Source organism: Ammospiza nelsoni, chromosome 5 (genome assembly GCF_027579445.1).
Source record: "Ammospiza nelsoni isolate bAmmNel1 chromosome 5, bAmmNel1.pri, whole genome shotgun sequence".
Classification (NCBI taxonomy): Eukaryota; Metazoa; Chordata; class Aves; order Passeriformes; family Passerellidae; genus Ammospiza; species Ammospiza nelsoni.
Genome location: NC_080637.1, coordinates 39,559,377 through 39,578,366, shown reverse-complemented (window position 1 = coordinate 39,578,366; position 18,990 = coordinate 39,559,377). Strand labels below are relative to the sequence as shown.

The following is an 18,990-nucleotide window of genomic DNA, read 5'->3' as shown; positions in this document are numbered from 1 at the left end:
TACAAGCTGAAAAGATGAATTTATGTTGCCTGACGCATCCATAGATGTTTACTCTCAACATTAAATAAATGACAGTTCTGGTTAATACTGAAACTTTTTAGGTCTTACTATTTGTAAATTCAGCATGCTGTTCTAGGAAACAAAAGATGAGGGTAAGGGGTATTTAAAGTGTTTAAGGTGTTACTCATTTTTTGTGAAATTAAGTGATGTTGGGGTGTATACATGCTTGATTTTTATCATTTTAACTAGACTTTGTATTTCACTTCACTTGTTCTATATAAAATGTGGTGATGTTTTGTATACAGAATCTTCTGCCTTTTGCCTGAACTTTCAGGGCCTGTTTGCCTAAAGAACCCTTGTTAATGAAACCTCAGGGTTTAGGACTAGAATTATTAGTGGCACAGATACCATTCAATTGAATGCCCCCAATGATTTAAATAGTTTTCTCTCCTCTAAACCATACCTTTTGATTAAGATAAACACTCCAGAAGGTGAAAATGAAGACTGGGCCTTTTCTTTTAATGTTTTTTTTCCTAGGGATTAACCAGTCTCCCTCTGGAAAACACCTGATTTCCAATTCTGAATTTTGTAGTTGACTCCATCTACCAATCTCTGTGACTATGTACAGACTATCTTCTGTGTTCATGACATCATCCTTTGGGGGTGTTGTGCAAACTGTGCATGCACCATGACTTGGCCTTGGCATTCACACAGGGCTGTCACGATAGCCCAGGCCAGGGCCCAGCTGAGGAAGTTCAGGTCAGTCCAGTTTCTATTGCAATGTGTGAAAGCTCCTGAAAGGTTCAGGTAGAGTCACAGTGTCCTCTGGAACAGGAGAAGTTGGTCAATGTGTGTCCCACAAGATGATTCATACATCAAAAAATGAGTAGATAACTGTGGCTAAAATGAACTGTATTCCCCTTAAAAATCCCTGTCTCCACTGACCTCATCTCAGGTCAAGTTAAGGCACTTAAGAGAAGCTGTATAAATGTTTTACTGTCTTTTACACTAAAATACCATACATTGAGCCGTTTATGATAATATTCTTTAACAATGAATTCAGCCAAACTTGAAATATTAGCAACAAATAGAATTGTGTTTGCTTCCCTTTTTGTTGTAACTATCTAAGTGAGCATCGATTGTTTTCTCCTTATCCACAGTTTTGCTCAGGAATGATGTCACATTGCCCATACCTAAAAGCTTCACTGGTGGCAAATACAGCTCTAGAGAGTCTTGCTTTTTACAGTGTAGTATGGCTACAGGAACCCTTCTCAAATGTAATGTTTTATTTGATCTGCAAAAATATGCAAAGTAGCAGCAAACAAGTGTCTCTGGAGAAATATAGATGTATATATACCATATGTTGCGTGAAAAGTGTGTAATAATTGGTCATAGTCACTGCCATTTCACAGGATGTGCTGATTGTAGACCCCTCTGAGGCACCAGCATAAGGCAAGGTTTGAGAAATTTAAGTGCTCTGTAGTCCTGGATTGCTACTCAGAGGTGGGTTTCACCTTGTGCATGCTGCTAGTACAGTGGGAGATTGGCTTGTGCCATCCTTTCTGCAGCAATCCCAAAGACAATTTATTTTATAATTGTATATTTTGTACAAATTGTTACAAAAATCCCTGAAAAAGAATTCACATACAAGCCAGCTATTCTGGATCATGATGGCAGGACCCGAGTCCAGAAGCTGATAAATCCCCCAGTTTACTAATGTGAGTCAAAAGCAACTCTTTACCCTCACTTTTTTCTTCAGTTTTGTTTGATTTGACTCTGGACAAGAATCTGTTAATTCCATATTTCAAAAACAAGCTTATGATGTGAGGTTTATGTTTTCCAAGGAAAATCAAAGTAAACCATTCTTTCCCAAGAACCTGTTTTGGGGGGGATTTACTCCACAGCAAGAGGTTTTTGTTTGCCAGATTCAGCTTCCTGGCTTCAAGTGCGCTGCAGAAGAGCATTGATGTGCCAGGACACATACATGTGCTTACATACATGAAAAAATCCTTGTAAAATCAAGACCTAAGCAATTCTCATATGTAAAAAGTAAATTCTTAGTATCCATAGCCTTATAATTAACTTTGCAGAGAGAATTGCAATGCTGTTAAGCCTCAGCTGATTACTGTGATGTACATGTTAAGCAGCAGGAACATCATGTGAACAGAACAGCATGTTGGATTGACTCTCTTTCTACTTAAGGGAAAAAAAAAAGAATGATAAATCTTGATAAGTTAACTTGATAAACATTTTTTTAATGGGCAAATCCAATTTTTAGATCTCTGTCAACAAGCAACTTGAAAAAAAATTTAGGTAGACTATTTTGTGGAATACTTTTGTTTGAAACACTGCAGTTATTGTGTAATTGCTTTTGAATCCACAGGATGCCCCTTTAATTAGGTTAATTAATTAGGTTTCATGTGTGCAAGTGCAATTAGAATTTGATGTAGTGTATTTGTGACTACAAATAATTTCTGTCCTGTGCAGTATGCAAATAGCTGTTTCTAATGATTTTTTTAATTGCACACATTTTAGAAAATGAATCCAATTGGATTAATTAGGGTGTTTTTCTGTGCCGTCCACCTTATTAAGCACCATTGTATCCTAAACATATGCAATTTATTTTTTGATGTAGCTCTTAAGAATACAATGTTTTTCCACCCCCAATTTTTTATTTTCTGAATCTTCAGGAAAATTCAAGTTTTGCATTTAATTTCATTCCTTCCTACCTTATCTATGAAACACTCAGATATGTTGTTAGTAGTTTTTAGCCTGATCTTTAGTTTTTCCTCCCTGTCTAGCAAAATGTGTTTGTTTTCCCATTCTGATGAAAGAAGGGGAGGTGTTCAGTGTTCTGATATGCAGCTTAGGATTGTCTGCTGTGTGCAGTGTGGTTTTCTCTTGGCTGGATCAGTGTCTAGTCTTGGAGACACATAAAGATTAAATTTATTTTTAAACTTAATTCCTTTAGTAAATATTTTAACTGGAACAGTTTCAAATCATTAGTCAGTCAAGGCTTTTGCAGTATTAAAAATGTGTCTTGTTCTTACATTGATACTTGGAGGCTTTTTAGCATTACAAATGTAAAGATAAGTGGGTATTTATTTTGCAGAGGATTATTAAACCTTATTTAGATTATTCTGATGATGGAAAAGATGATACAGCATTTTTTTCTATATCTAACTCATATTTTAAAAACATTTTCTTTTTTTAATAGTATTTTTTAAATAGTATTTTTTTATCCTTTGCCAAGTTTTTTAAATTATCTTCCTCATACAAGATAAGAATATCTGTATAAGAAAATTGCAACTTTTTAATCAAACATAAACCCCCAAGGCTCTATCTTATCTACATGTATAAGTCTATCCATTGCAATTTGGAACTTCTGGATAAATATAAGCTTATACCCTGGTGCATACAGCTGGCTTTCTAAACAAGTCTTTCCAGCAGATGTAAGTATCCCATCAGATTAACTGTAGAATTAGGATTTAAAGGAAAAATGGGTAAAACATGACAGAGTGAAAATATTCTACACAACTTTTACATTCATATATGTCTAAGAAAAATGTAATAAAATGGCGCTAAATTTGTTGTCTTATGACAAAATAAAACCCCAAACCATAAAAATTAGAATTAAAAGTCCATTTTTCCCTGCTGTATTTTATTATTCTCCAACAAGATGCTCAGGAGGTGACAAGCCCCTTGATGACCTACCCCTATCTACTCCCATCATGGCCTTCAGGCCTTCCCATAAATTGTCCCCAAGTGACTGCAAACTGCCAGCTCATTAAAACTACAAGAAAATTACTTGCATTCCAATCAATCCCCCTGTTTCTCTCTACACACAGCCAAAGGAGTCAGTGGAAAATGTAACAAACAGCAGTTCTGCTTCAATATACTGCAGAAGGCTCAACATTAAAAGCTTTTTCAGCAAAGGTGATCACATCAGTCCTTGCAATTAGCTCAGTAGAAAATGAGAATGAATCATAAATGCATATTCAATTCAATTCTAGTGCTACTTTCATCAGATTTGGTAATTTTTTTATTTGCTCCCTGGTACTTTACTTATATTACATGCCTTTGTTGTCCTTCCCTTCCTTAATCTTCCTGTCTTAAACTTCTTGTGTATAAATTTGTCATTTGTTTCCATCTACTTTTCTGTGTTGCACTTTCTCTAATCTCTCCCAGCTGTTTTGCTGATCTTGCACACATGAAAGCAAAATTGAAGTCCTCAAAACCAGTGCCCTTCTGAACTGACTGAAATGTCTGCAACCTCTTCTTAGTTAAACACAGAAAAGGTTTTTCACCTCAGATTTATTACAAATATATCTACCAAGCATTTCTAGATCTCTGTAAATAATTTGTCAATAGAAGTGTAATATTTTGTGGTGTCTGGGTTTCATTCAGGTCTATAATTTTCTTTTTTATGATGGCAACTAATGGATGATGTAGAAAGTTTATTATCAGCAATGACTACAGCAATCCTACTTTCTCCTCCATATACTGTACCTGTTATATTGGCAATAATAGGTTACCTAGAGGGCAAATCATTCATACCACTGTTGCTACTGATACAGTGTTAGAATGACTGCTGAAATTAAAACATACCTCATTCACATTAAAACTGCAAATATAAAATTTTACAACCAGTTCTAGGTCATTTTAGATTACGATGAGATATTTTGCTAAGATATTATTAAAATGCACATAGAAAAGTAAACCTTGGTATGTAATCCACTCAATTTTACTGTGTATCTGTGGTAATTTGGTTTGGGATTTTCAAGATTTTTAGGGTTGCACAAAAACCCTTGTGAAATTATTCAAAGCTAAGCAAAAAGCTTTGATTTGAAAACCTACTCCACATCTGCTGTGTTTACAGATCTTTGGCATGAATGTGTATTGTTGATGGAAGATGTGCTGTGCTGAGTGGTTCCTAATAAATAGCCACCATGAGTTTAATGAAAATCTCATTTTAACAATTTCATTGCTCCTCACAAGAGCACTTAAGTTTTCTAAAGCATTGAAATATCAATTACAAAGATTTCTGTAGTTATAATGGTGATATTATTTTATCTATCATACTATTTATTTTTTTTTATGGACTACTATATGTTCATTAACATTTATGTGCTTTTTTTTTTCCATTCATCTCTCTTCATCTCATGAAAAGCATATCTGGGTAAGTTAAAACGCCATGGTTGCTGAACATATTAATCTTCAGCACCATGTTTATTTTCTATGTTTTATTCCTACTTTTTTTTTTGTTTTTCCGTGAATCTTATGTAACAAATCTGTTCAGAAAACTGAAACTGAATCCATGCAAAAAAATGAAAGCTTTCAAAGTACTCAGAATAACTGAAAACCTTGAAATCATTCACAAATTTAGGTCAGGACTTGTTCCAGAAGTGCTTGACAGAATGAGTTAAGTACTTGGAGATAACTTAGATAACTTCTGTAATTTTTTTTTTTCTAATAAACACATTTGGGAGTTCTAAAGTCCAGAATCACAAAGACATTTGAGAGTTAAAGACAGTGGAAAAATTATGAGTTTAACAAATGCTGTTAAGGCATGAATTCTGTTTAATTGAATCACAAAAGACTCACAGAGTGTACAAATTTTTTTTTCTGTTTGAACACTCATGTTGTTTCAAAGCAAACATATATGCAAAAATATTTTATTTGTGCATATAATTTTACTGTTTTCTCTTTCACCAGTTCATTTTCTTGTTTGTTTTGGTTTTAGTAATTAACCTGATATCAAGTTTAAAATTTTCATCTCTTCTTTGATCTATTGTAGAAATTTTATTTCTTCTTGAATAAGAATTTGCAGACTTAAGGAGGAAATTTCAGTAGGTGAAAGGATATAAAACTTAGTTTTGAACAAGGGTTACCACAATATATTATAATATTTGATTATGAAATTGCTTTATAAAAAGAGATTTGATAACATTTGACCAGCCTGGGACCACTGAGGGTCTCTGATGTAGTACAATACACACGAGATTGCAAGACTGTGTATTATGCAAGTCTGCTTATTTCACAGCTGTTTTATTTGGTTTTTAATACTAGCCCTCTGAAGATCTATTTGCCAGGGTTTGTCTTATCCATTCCTGAATGTCCTTCACTTAGCCAAATAAACAGCTTCAGAAAAAAAGAATTCTGCCCTTCAGTTTGCATACAGCTTAAATGTACACTTAACATGGAATATCCACAGCACTGTTATTTTTTAGTCTGGGCTACTGTGGAAATTATACTTCCTTATTTTATAGATTTTAAAACATTCTGTTTATTACTTACATCTTGATTTCTGTATTTCAGTCCTCTTTTTCTGAAAACTCCTTAAAGTTGAATACAAAACATCTTGTAAAATATTGGAGATTGAATTTTGTCCATTGTTTCCAGTCTGACCTGATATTTGATATCAGAAAGGAGAACAAGGGATTAAATTATTCCAATAATTTAAAATCCAGATCACTTAAGTGTCAATGTTCAAACAGGATCTGGCATAGTTTTTAATTAGTTCAGTCTTTAAATCAGTTGGATCCTTCCAGATTAAATTAAATCTGCATTGTGTGGCAATAAGAACTGTTGAGTCTCTCCCCAACCTCCCACTCCACTTCCTACTTTAAATCCATTTATAGTCTTGCAGAAAGTACATATGTAGAAAATGTATCTTGAAAATTATTCTATAGAAAATGTTTCTATATATAGAAAATGTAAGTTGATATTTTTATTAGATATTATGAACTTATACAAATTCAGCTTTTATTTTTTCATGCAATGTCCTGAGTTACAGATTCTGGCATGTCGTAAATAGTTGGCAAATGACAATAGAAAGGATAAAATCTAATTCCAGTTTAATTCATTAGAAATCCTGTCTCCTCTTTTTTTCAGACTTTGAATGTATGTTAGATTTCAAGCGGCAGATGTGTTTAATCTTACCTTGAAATCATAGGATTACTCAGATAAATGCAAGATATTTGGTCTGTCTTTTTTGTCTGGTTGTCTTCTAGAAGCCTATAATATGCAGTACTTTGTTTTAAATTAAACATTTTAATATTGGTGATCACCATAACCATAATAATGTCAGTTCATAGTCAGAGCACCTGCTAGGTAAAAACCTCAATCTGTTTTGTGTTTGAGAAAATGTCTGTGTCTAAAGGCCATTTCACAATCTACGTTACCCATTAGCCAGATTTTTAAATCAATTCTGCTTGTGTTTTAGAAGCATGATCTGGCTCTTGACTTCACTGTGACTCCTTGTCAATTTATCTCACATTTATGATTATGTTTTAATTAAGAGACATTATTTGTTTTATGCAGTATAATATCCCTGAGGTCTTTTCACGTGAACCCTATTAGATATCAGAGTAAATCCTATTACTTGCAGAAATATTGAGATCTGTGTTGAAGTATTGTTTGCATTTCATCAAGACAATGTCTGGGTGTCGTGTATTGCACAGAGTATTTGCAGTGTGTTAGAAATCCTGAGCTGTCTTTGCTTGTTTGCTTCATGGGGGGCAGCCTTGTCTTTGTGAAGAAAATTGAATGCCACTGAATGACACACTTTAAGTCAAGATAGCATTAACATCCTACACAAGTTCTATTTAAAGATTATTAATGTTTTTAATAAAGTTCATTGGGCTTTATGCAATGAATTGATGACAGCTGCTGATACAGAGTTAGAATTTCCTTGGTATGAGAGAACACATATGAAGTAGATTTGCAGGATAATTTCACTCACTTTTTCTGCCTTCCTATTGCTTCCATGTACTTCTCCTGTCCAAGGGGTTATTGAAGCATTCAGAAGTCCCCATGCTATGGGACAGTTGTGCTCTCAGGTTTTTAGGTTGATCTGGGCAATGTGTTGTACCTGGCTCGTGGACGAGTGGTGCTGAGGCAAATGGCCCCGTGTTAACAATGTCCTTAGCAAGTTATTTTGGGGAGGATTAAATATCAGAAGTCAGTGCTAGGACAGCAACTCTGCTTCTCCAACACACAGCTTCACAAAACAACTTGACATTATGTGACTTTTCTTTACTGTCTTTAATAAAAATGTGAAAACAGCCCACTTCACGTGACTCTCCCTAAAACACACAAAGTATTTCTCAATGTTGGATTGATGTTAAACAGTTGATGTTCATGGAATTTCCAGACTTTACAAAACCAGGCTCAGAGTAATGATATATTTTAAATAGCATATTCCAGATACTCCCATAATATCTCCAGGAAGAAGATTTTGTTCTTCAGCAGTAATAATATTATCTTTAAAAACATGACTTTAATTTGAAATTCATTCCAGTGGTACTAAGTGGTTTAAACCCCTGTCTGAAAAATAATGTCATTTCTAGTAATGCCTAATTAATGTCAGTTTTTCCTTATCAGCTTGTTTTCATATGCTGCCAAAAACCTAAGCAAGCATGGAAATAATTGCATTTCAATCCCCTTCCTCCTTGCCAATGCAACATGGACACATTGTAACATGGAGAACTCCTCTGACAAAGTCTGAGGAGGGGAAAATCCCCAGTTCCCCTGCGAGGAACCTTCTAAGTTAGATTGTCTGCATAATGCTTTTCATGATCCCCCAAACCCTGTATTTGTAATGAAGGGAAGAGGGAGTGGTAAGCTCTAGGGCATTTGTCCCTTCTTCCTCCTGTCATCAGCTGTATGTGTTTGCAAGGAAAATTGAACTGCAGTTACCAATATTTTGCTTTGGGGTTCTTCTGTTTTCAGGAAGCCAGTGACTATCCCGTAATGACAATTGTAGACAACATCCTGTCCATTCTGAAATATTGTTTTCTATTCCAAAACAGGCAGGTCACTGGATTAATTTTTCAGCTGATTTGCACAATTGGTTTAAACAGTGCATATTTTTTCCTACATGATACTTTTATTTAATGAAAGAGTGGATTTTTTTTTTCTATAGTGCTAGTTCATATGACCAAAAAAAACCCTGGCCACACCATTCCTTAGGGTTTTCACTGACTGTAAACTTAAGAATGTGTCTCTTAGTCAAAAAATAGAAATTCTGAGTTTAGGTTTGGCTCATAAAGGTTCAGGTTTGAAGGCTTGAAGGTTCAGGTTTCACAGATCTCCTAGTTTGTAGTAAGAAGTAGTCAAAAACTAATATTCCAAAAGTAAATGATAATTTCCATTAACTTTACTATTGCAGTGCTGTTTATAAGAATCATCTGAGGAAGAAATCATAAGTTTTTAAGCATTAAATTCTTTTTAAGGCAAGAAAATATTATAAAAGTCCTTTTACTATCCTTCTGCATCGGTGAGGGAGGCACAACCCTTATGATGCCTGTAATTCATGTGCATGTCTGAGTACAGGATTTTTATCTTTATGCTAAAAGTATTTTCAATTCAGAGCAATTTCCTTCTACATGCAAAGGCCATTTGGGTTACGTTTATCAAACTAAAGGCTTTGGCTATAGCACATATATATATATATATATATGTGTATATGTACACACACACATATATTTATGGCATCTCATTTCTGTCCCCATTTTCTTGAGCTGAAATCAGTAACCACAGCTCTATTTTCCTTTAGCTCTGTGAGCCAGACTGCCTCTGAAGTAACAGAAGTGCTTTCTCACTCTGGGAGAATGTATTGGTTTGAGGATCACTGGAATGACTGTAAGCCTCCACACCAAGCCTCAGGCTGGTACAGATGTTGCAAAGTCACAGAAGACTCCCTAGAAATATGTGCTCTGTAATTCCAGTATAAAGGAACTGGGTTTTTCATGGAAGTGAGACCTTGAAGTGCCAATGCCTCGTCTTCAGGCATCTCAGTTCCTGAAGCCATGCAGAGGTTTAACACCAAATCCAAGAGGCCCAGACTTCCTTCCCACCTCCTTGTAGGCCAGGTGCTGCTGCTTTCTTGCTTGGAGCAGGAAACCAACACAAGCAAGGAAGGCCAGTGACCCTCAAAGGCATGATCTCATTTTCTACTTAACATGTTAACCAGCCCAGCTCTTTCAGCTGGGATGATTGAAGAGAATAGCTCAGATAAAAGAACTCTGGGATCAGGTTCCTCCAGGGATGGACTCCCAGCTGCAGAAGGGGCTGCTCCCCAGGATTAGGCTGGTTGTAGGGAAGGAGCACATTGTACAGGGTTTTGTTCAGCCCATGCTCTGCCATGGGACACCAAAAGTGGCCAGGTGAGGCAAGGGCATTCCTGAAAGCTTGTGTCTCCCTAAGAATGGCCATGCCAGCTCTCGGACCTGGTAGCAGCAGGAGACCTGTAGTCCTGTTGTAGCATCTGTGGGAGGGACAGCACCACTGTACCACCTGCAGAACCAGCCCTGAGGGAAGGCTGCAACCTAAATACCTCATCCACAGGGAGCTGAGATGTGGCCAAGTCTGGCCATGCCTTAATTCTGCTCTCCGAAGCAGGCAGGTGAATACCTTTCATAGACATTCACTACTTATCTCCCTGGGAATATGCCTTTCCTGCATCCCCATTGCCTGCTGAAGGTAACAGGGTGTTCATGTACTCAGAGAGCAATTTCTTGTTTTACTGAGGGTTTTGCTTTCACAGAAACCAAGGATAGCTCCACAGTGGCTTGGGATATCCCAGTGACAAAGGAAAGGTCTGCTGCAAAGGCTGTGTAGGAGGAGAAGCTGTATCAATTTCAGTAATGCTGTCAAGTATTTGTAGTGTTAAGTATTACTACAGCATAAGCCCAGAAAATAAAGCAGCTTGCTTTCCATAAATATTCAGAGCCAGGGATTTAAACCTGTATGCAAAATCTATTATTTGAGTTCTGTTTTCTGCTAAAGCCGAATTCACTCAGTGTGGCCCCTTGGCAATGCAAAAATCCCCAAAGGACTACTCCTTACAAATAAGACCACTCCATTGCTTTTATCTGCTCTGATTTTACAGTACATATATTTGAAAGGCTGCTGAGGCGGTGACATATTGTCAAGGGATAACTGAACCACAAAGGCTGTAATAATTAAGGAGGACAGAAAAAAATTGAAGCCATAATTCCAAGATTTTATTGTTATTTGGGAATGTAAGCAAATTTGAATACTACATTAGCATAGTCCCTGTCTAATTTGTTTTTCACTACAGTTTGTTGCAGAGAGCATTCTTTTGTGGTTTGCTCAGTGGGAGGCAGCTGAAAGCATGTTGTTAAATACCAGAAAAAAAAGACATTTGAAGGACTGCTTTTTCTACACCATCACCACAGTGGAAATATCTGGTGAAATAGCAGAATGTTTTTAATATAGAGCATTTTCCTGGTAGTCTAGCTGACTAGTTTATATGTAACTATACCAAATGTTTAGTACAGCCATATTAAAAGTATCAATTAAGCTTTGAGAATGATGTTTTACATATACACCAGTTTTAGTCCAGAAAAACTGCAGATACAGAAGCTGGATTGGTATTTGATCAACTCAATAGACAGACATATATATATATATATATATATACACATATATAAAATTGAGAAATCACATCAATTCTATAATTATAAAAATACATCAGTAAACCATACAGAATTCTTTTATCTATAATAAATAATTAAAAAGATCCAAACATGGAACTACCAAAGATATAATCAACTCTTAAATAGCTAGAGATGGCACATTTAAGGTACAGAATAGCTGTACTGCACAGGCCATACACTGAGCATAGCCGGTACAGCTGGCTTAGTGTTTCAAACACAAACACCTCTCACATCCAGCTGCATTATATCCACGCTTAGTTCATGTCTAGAAGTTGCCACTTCTGGGCCTTACTGAGTCACTACCAGATCAGAGATAAGTTAGTCTCCAGAGTCCCTCAGTTTTCTCTTCAGCAATGTCTGTTTTGATATGCCTTTATTATAGGGTATACCGATTTTTTATTGCTTTGGCTAAAGAAGAGACAGAAATCTTGCCTTTTGTATGTTAGATGTTTAAAAGGATGTCAGAAAAAATGAAGAATTGGGAATACATTGAGAGTACATTCAACAGGAGAAAGAACTGTATTGTTAACTGGTGTGTTCTGTGCTTTTTCTATGCCTGTCATTGTGCTTCACTGTTATTGCCCTTCACAAAAAGGCAGAGTTGCATCTTTTTGTCCCAGCACATAACTGCACATATTTACCATTTCTTGATCCATTTTTAGACATGAACTTCTGGAAGAGGCTCGGAGGAAAGGTTTGCCTTTCGCACAGTGGGATGGACCGACGGTGGTTGCCTGGCTGGAGGTAGGTGCTGGCCATAACTTGAAAATGTGAGTCACATTTGTGAATTGCTTCTGTGTCCTTACAAATCTTAAAAGAGACTGTTACAGCCTCTTCCTCTCCTGCTGTGCACTGTGCCATCAGCTCTACGTGGGCTTTGACACTGGATGGTGTAAATTAGAGACTAGAGCTGAAAAAAGTAAGTCAGAATTGCACAGTGGGATGAGGACCAGAAATGCGCTTGAATCCCAACATCTTTAAATCTTTTAATTACTCGGCCTCTAAATGTCTAGGAACTCCACAGATATTTTTTGTAGAATGATGTGCTAATTTTAAATAAATGTGAAGAATTTGTAGCTTTCTACATTTTGAAAACATAATGGAAAATCTCCTCATCATTTTCACCTGCAGTGTGGGAGACCCAGGTTGAAATCTCCCTGATTTGACAGGCAGTGCCTTCATATATGAACTCCAATGTGCAGAGAGCTTTAGGCACTTTGGAAAACGTAAACAAATGAGTTTTGGAAGTCAGGAAGAAAAAAACATTCAGCAGAGCTGTCATCAATTTTGACAAAGTAATCAAGGAATGTTTTAGGTGAAGGAACTACTCAAAAAAAACCGTACACAGATGCTGAGGGGAGAAGGCTGCAGAAAGAATGATCTTATACAAATCCACAGTCACTTTTATTTAGCAAGGCTGAAACACTTCAGTGCAGATACAAACTCTTTGTTGGCTCAAAGAACAAGTCTATTCCTTACTATACCAAGCATCTCTACCTATTCACAACTTTTTTCCTGCCTGCTCTAGCTATCATCCGTTAGACTTTGTAAAGCGATCATCAGTTAGACTTTGTAAAGTTTTCCCCTGCAATAGAAAAAAGAGATCCCTCTCCAAACCTTTGACAGAAATATGCTAGTGAATAAATGAAAGATGAGAAAAGAAAGCAGCTAGTGTGCACAAAATTTCAGCTTCACATTGGAATTGCTGAGGGTACCTTATGAAAAATACAAAATGAAAACTGCCGAAAGTCAATGCAAGCATTTGTATATGATCTTTGAAAATAGGATTATATCCTCATTCCCAAAAAATCTCTGTTAATATGGAACAATCCTTTATTTGGCCACTACTTTGCTTTGTCATACGATTTAGGAGTTCTGTAACCAGATTTATATCAGTCAGAAATACTTAGTATTACAGTAATTTTCTGGATTTTCTGGAGATATGAACATACAAAAGTCTGTAATTTCTGCATACCAATACCCTCATATTTCAAGGAGATCTGCGGTTTCAAGCAGTTTTTGACAAGTTAAGCCTTACTTTTTTTTCCCCTTGATTCTTCCCTGAAAAATAGGATATGCTTCCCACTGTCTAAGATAGGGGCTGTAAAGAGAAATCAGGATCTGTGAAGTTCTTGGGGAATATGATGACAGTAGCACAGGAGAGCTCAACAGGAAGTTTAGGTCACAGTAGTAAGTGCAGATTGAAAACTGATGACAAAAATATATAAGGATAGGACTAGTGTGTTTATTCTGTGAGCATCAGTACATTTCATACTCTCCTAAAGAAAAATATATGTCACTTCAAATACAGAATAAAGCTAATATTAAAGGAGAAAAATACTCACAATTTAGAAGTATATTATGAAATTTTCAAACTTCACAGGGCTTTTCACCCTTAGCATTTATTCTTGTCATTTGTAAGTAGCACAGACATAGTTGAGAAATAATTTAAGAATTTTGTGTTTTCTTAATTCTGGAAAAGTATATTGCTCTCAATATCTGAGTTGTCTGTCTAGAATTATTTCTGTCTTCTCTTTTTAGAGACTGTTCATGTAATGTTGTTTTCTGCTAGAGAGCTATTTTCTTAAAGAAATAATTTACCTAATGAGCACCAAACAGTTTATTTCTGCAGGGTGAATAATTCCTAGTGTTTATGCTTTTCTGCTTTCCAAGTGTATGTGTGAAAAAAAATTAATGTAAAAAAAATGAGGTGGTGAAATACATTTTGAAGCTACGCGTGATTTTTCCATGGCCGTTTAAGTGCAGCTGGGTGTTACCTATATTATTTTTGGGTTTTGTTTTTTTTTTTTTTTTTTTGTTTTTTTTTTTTTTTCTTTCATGAAACTTTGTATTTTGTAACAGTTTGTTGGAATCAGATAATGTTTTCAGGTTCAGACTAGCACTGGATGGATGGTAGTGTCTAATCCCATCTGTGGGAAGGACTTACTCAAACAATGCAGTCATGTCTCAACCTCTGTGGTACTTCAGGACTCAAAGCCTGACTGAGCCTTCTGCAACTTGACAGTCAAGTCTGTTTTCTCTGTGACAGGGAAAGTGATCTAACAGATGTCTTTTATGGAAATATTTCCCAGATAAAGTAAAAAACTCTTAAGAACCACACACTTCTTCCCTCTACTGTGTCAAATGAAATGAAAATCCTTTCAATTCATCACTGCTTTCCAGATTTTTTGGTGAATTTCTTCATTTCCTGGACCTTGTGTCCTCTTTTAGTAATCCTTTATTAAGAGAAAAAACAAAAGACAGCCAATGGAATCAGCTAAATTCTGATGGCCTATTTGATATGCACATAGCTAAGTGAATTTGTTTTCCATTATGTTATCCCTAAAATCTCAGTGATTATGGCCTTCCCTGCTTATGTTCTTCTCTCAGGCTTTGCTAAGCATTATGTACTTCACACCATGATTAAAAACCTCACATGTGTGATATGAAATTTCCTCCTTTGGGAAAAAAGAGCTGTAGACACTGACAGTCATATTAATGAGGCAGCATAAAATGAGAAAGCTGAGAAAAACAAGAGTAATTCACACTCAGTAGGTCCAAATTTACTGTAAAGTCTGTCCCTGATTATTTGAACTGGGCTTGGTTAATTTCTACTCAGAAGATAAAAGCTAAGAAATGTAAGATTGTGTGTCTTGGGTACACCATGTTAAAAAAGAAAAAGCCAAATTTTAGTACAAAAGTGAAAAAATTACTTAATTCCTCTTAGATGATTGTCTGTACATAATCTTATCAGATAGGCAGTAACATTGACTTGTGCCAGTACTTGGTCATTAAAACCTGGGAAAGGAGTAGCCCAGGGGATGGAGGCAGCTCTAAAAATAATTCAAAGCATGCCTTGCTTTGAAGTTCTGATTACAGTAAAAGCAAAAAGAATTCACATGAAATCATGGCAGTTTCAAAAGTTCTGAAACAATTTTGTTCTGTTAGAGACTATGATATTCATACTTATTTGTGTGTGTTACCATGCTTATTCAGACTGCTAGGTGTCCTGACAAATTAATTGTTTGTTATTGGTCATTAATTAATTGGTTATTAGTGGTCATGACACCAAGCCTTACAGTTTAAGAAGCTTTTGGACAACGCTCTTGGCACATGATGTGATCCTTGAGGCTGTGCAGAGCCAAGAGTTGGACTTGATTGTGCCAGTGGGTCCCTTCCAGCTGAGGATATTCTATGATTGTAATTTCATTTGAGAGATGAAGCAGTGCTTTGGATGAAATGTCCTTTCTCTTGGCAGCTCTGGCTGGGGATGCCAGCCTGGTACGTCGCTGCCTGCCGTGCCAACGTGAAGAGCGGAGCTATCATGTCTGCTTTGTCTGACACTGAGATTCAGAGAGAAATTGGAATCAGCAATCCTCTCCATCGCCTAAAACTCCGATTAGCAATCCAGGAGATGGTGTCATTGACAAGTCCATCAGCACCTCCAACATCCAGAACAGTGAGTCGTGTTCAGCTAACTTTTTCTTCCCACTTCACCCTACAGGTGTCTGCAGAAAAACCTTTATTGAACCAGAGTGGCTCTATGATAACACACACTTCACAGTCAGTGAAAACTGTCTAATAGAGACTCTGAACTACCTGTTCATCATTTCTTTGATTGTTGATTGCTGATGTTTTTCTTTTATCAGATATTCTTTTTTTTAAGTCATTGTTTTGATTATCCTTGATGTTATCCAAATTGGTATCATCTTATTTGTAATTTTGCCTTTATTTTTGCCTTCCTCTTTCTTCAAATCATCTTTACCAGCCTAATCAGATTGCGTTTCTCTTTTTTGTTTGTTTGTTCTCTTTCTTTATTTCTTTTTTTAGGGTGGAGGGGAGGCAGGTGTTAGGAGAGGTCATGCAGGAACACAGCTCTTTTGAGTCTTTTTCCCATTCCCTCTTTTTGCACCCTTTCAAATGTTACCTAATACAAATGAGCTGGCTTTAGGTTCTTCATGCTTTTAAGAGAAGCAGGGATTGGAAGTGTGAGGGGAGCATCTGGAAAGTGGAAGGGGAGCCTGTGCATTCAGTGAGGAAGAGAAAGTGGTGGCAGAAAGGAGGGAAGCAAGTAAAGATACACAGAGATACAAGTCTGAAAGGAAAGGGGAATATATCAAAAAGAGCAAGGAAATAGATCAGGGGAGAGAAAGAATGAATGTGCTATATATAAAAAACAGGAAAAAATAGGCTAAACTGATGAGGACAAAAAGAAACAAGATAACAAAAGGGAAGTTTTTAATGCTGAGATATGCTGATGGTAATGGAGATGCAAGAAGCAATGGAGACTAACAAAAACGGGGATCAGATGGTAAACATGGCACAGAAGTGAAGGACAAAGACTACTACTCAACTGGTGTAAGTCAGATTTCTACTAGAAAGGCAATAATAATGATTATGTTAATAATATTTCTATTTTGTAATATCTTGTCTTCATTGGATTTATGGAGAATTTTTTGTGGAAATTAGAATTCAGATACCTTTGTGACCTACATAAATAACTGGGAAGCAGCACTAATGTTGCCATTGATTGCCCTTTTATCTCCGTGTTGCTCATGTTCTTTAAATATTGTAGTTTGCTGTCTGATATTTTCTTCCCTGAAAACAGTTTTGTGTGTTGTCATGGTAATATTATGAATTGTAGTGGATTTCACCAAAGTAAAACAGTAAAGACTTAATATGATGTTTGAATTACTACAAAAAAATTAATTTTGATTTTAAGAGCATAAGAGGATATTTTAAAGCATAAAAGCATTTACACTTATGGAGTGAGGGAATATTATGTTCAAGCTAAAAACATTGGGAATAGTTTTGCCTTGTTTTTTTAATTCTTCCTGCGTAACTGTGTGCACACAAAGCTGCCCTCCCTGCTCTGGAATGTTCATTTCTGAGTCTCCAGTCTTTCTGCTTCCCCTTTTTCGCAGGAAAGGAGTTAATTTATCTCAGGTCTCCAGAAAACACAGCACACATCCATGCTCCTTCCCTGACTCTCCTCAGTGTCCTGCTAATCATTTGGTGAAAAACAATAGGATGAGGACGAATAGTTTTAGAAGTGAATTTTCTTGACATTTTGATTTACAGAAACATGGGAGAAGTATTCATTATTTAGATTACAATATGAGCTTGTGACTTGTTAAGAATATTTAGGCTGGAAAATCTTTGGGAGCTGAAGCTTACCTGTGCACAGAGCTGTGAGCTAAAGGTTGCATTTGCCAGTTGTTCATGAAATGCAGCTTTAACTATTATTCTTTCCTTTGTGGCAGTGCTCTGCCGGATTTCATCCATCAGTTCTAGTTGTAATACTCCACCACATCTGTTCAGAAGCCGCTAATGAAAGATACAAACCAAGTTGTCTAAAGTTGTCTCTAGTTGCAGCTCGGTAGAGGCAAGAACGTGCTTGTGCTGATGGTGATGCGCTGTTAACTTACAGTGGTGCTGCCTTTCTTCTTTACCACTGCTTACCTAATGTGGATCCCACCTGCCCTCCTGCGGGCCTTGTCTGTAGCCCTCAGGCAATGTCTGGGTGACCCACGAAGAAATGGAAAATCTTGCTGCTCCAGCTAAAACGGTTAGTCATTCCACTTCCACTTCTAATGGTTTCAGTGCTCCAAAGAGAATAGGCCTGTTCCTGCTTCAACACAGGTGCCATATCTTCTGTAGGATGCGTCCCAAAGCATGCCATTCGAAAGTTGCAGGGAGTAATGAAATTGAATTTAAAGAACAGTTACATAATTTTTCAGCAAATGGTACTGCCATCACAATAATTGCATGACCCTATAACCAGTATTGGACTTCTAAGAGTATATAATAGTTTCAGAGCCACTGTCAGACCTCATTTAATGAAATGAAATTGTCATGGTTACAGGTGCAACATTTCTCCTGTAATCTACTCCCTCTTCTTCTAAATGGTGTTTTGTATTTGCTGACATAGAAATAGGAAAAGGCTTGAGAGTGGTGCATTAAACAACTTCATGTTTTCATTAATGCTGAGTCTTTCTTGTCCATACTTGGGTATTAATGATCTTTGATTTCAGACACACATGGAGAGTGTCATTTATTTATTGATTTTTGTCAAACCTCTCCCTTAACACTAAAGTAAGACTTTTTTTTTCAATTTGGAATATATGTAATTTTTTATTTTGATTGTTAACATTATATCATAACTCTATAAATGTGCTTATGAAAGATGATGCAATGTTCCAGTGAGATCTCTAAAAAATTATCTTCAGTTTAGCAAACTTTATAGTCATCCCAATCCATAAATGGTGGAAGAGGTTCTGGAGCTAAATTTTGATGCAATAAGGAATTATTTCTTCAAAGTTCATGCTTGTTAAAGTATTTAAAGTTTTTTAATAAGCAGTAAGGAAGCCAATTCTCATAATTATTTTTTTTTTTAGACTGAGCTCATTTCTACTTTTATTATTGTTAGTAAAGATAAATGCAAATGTAACAGCACTGAACTAACAAGAAGTAGAGTTGATCCTGTTTAACTGGCCAGCCAGAAAAATACAGTTTCTCCATAAAA

The 18,990-nt window shown here is 36.2% G+C and overlaps 1 protein-coding gene across 14 annotated transcripts in view; it reads left to right on the top strand.

Moving 5' to 3' along the window:
• Window positions 1–18,990, top strand: part of PPFIA2 (PTPRF interacting protein alpha 2) — a 293,070-nt gene that overhangs the window by 261,020 nt on the left and 13,060 nt on the right. For all 14 annotated transcript variants that reach the window (XM_059471825.1, XM_059471822.1, XM_059471811.1 and 11 more), the window contains 3 exons: window positions 12,128–12,209; window positions 15,724–15,924; window positions 17,971–18,033. In XM_059471825.1, the coding sequence (XP_059327808.1) occupies window positions 12,128–12,209; window positions 15,724–15,924; window positions 17,971–18,033 (346 nt within the window). The remainder of the gene's footprint in view (window positions 1–12,127; window positions 12,210–15,723; window positions 15,925–17,970; window positions 18,034–18,990) is intronic.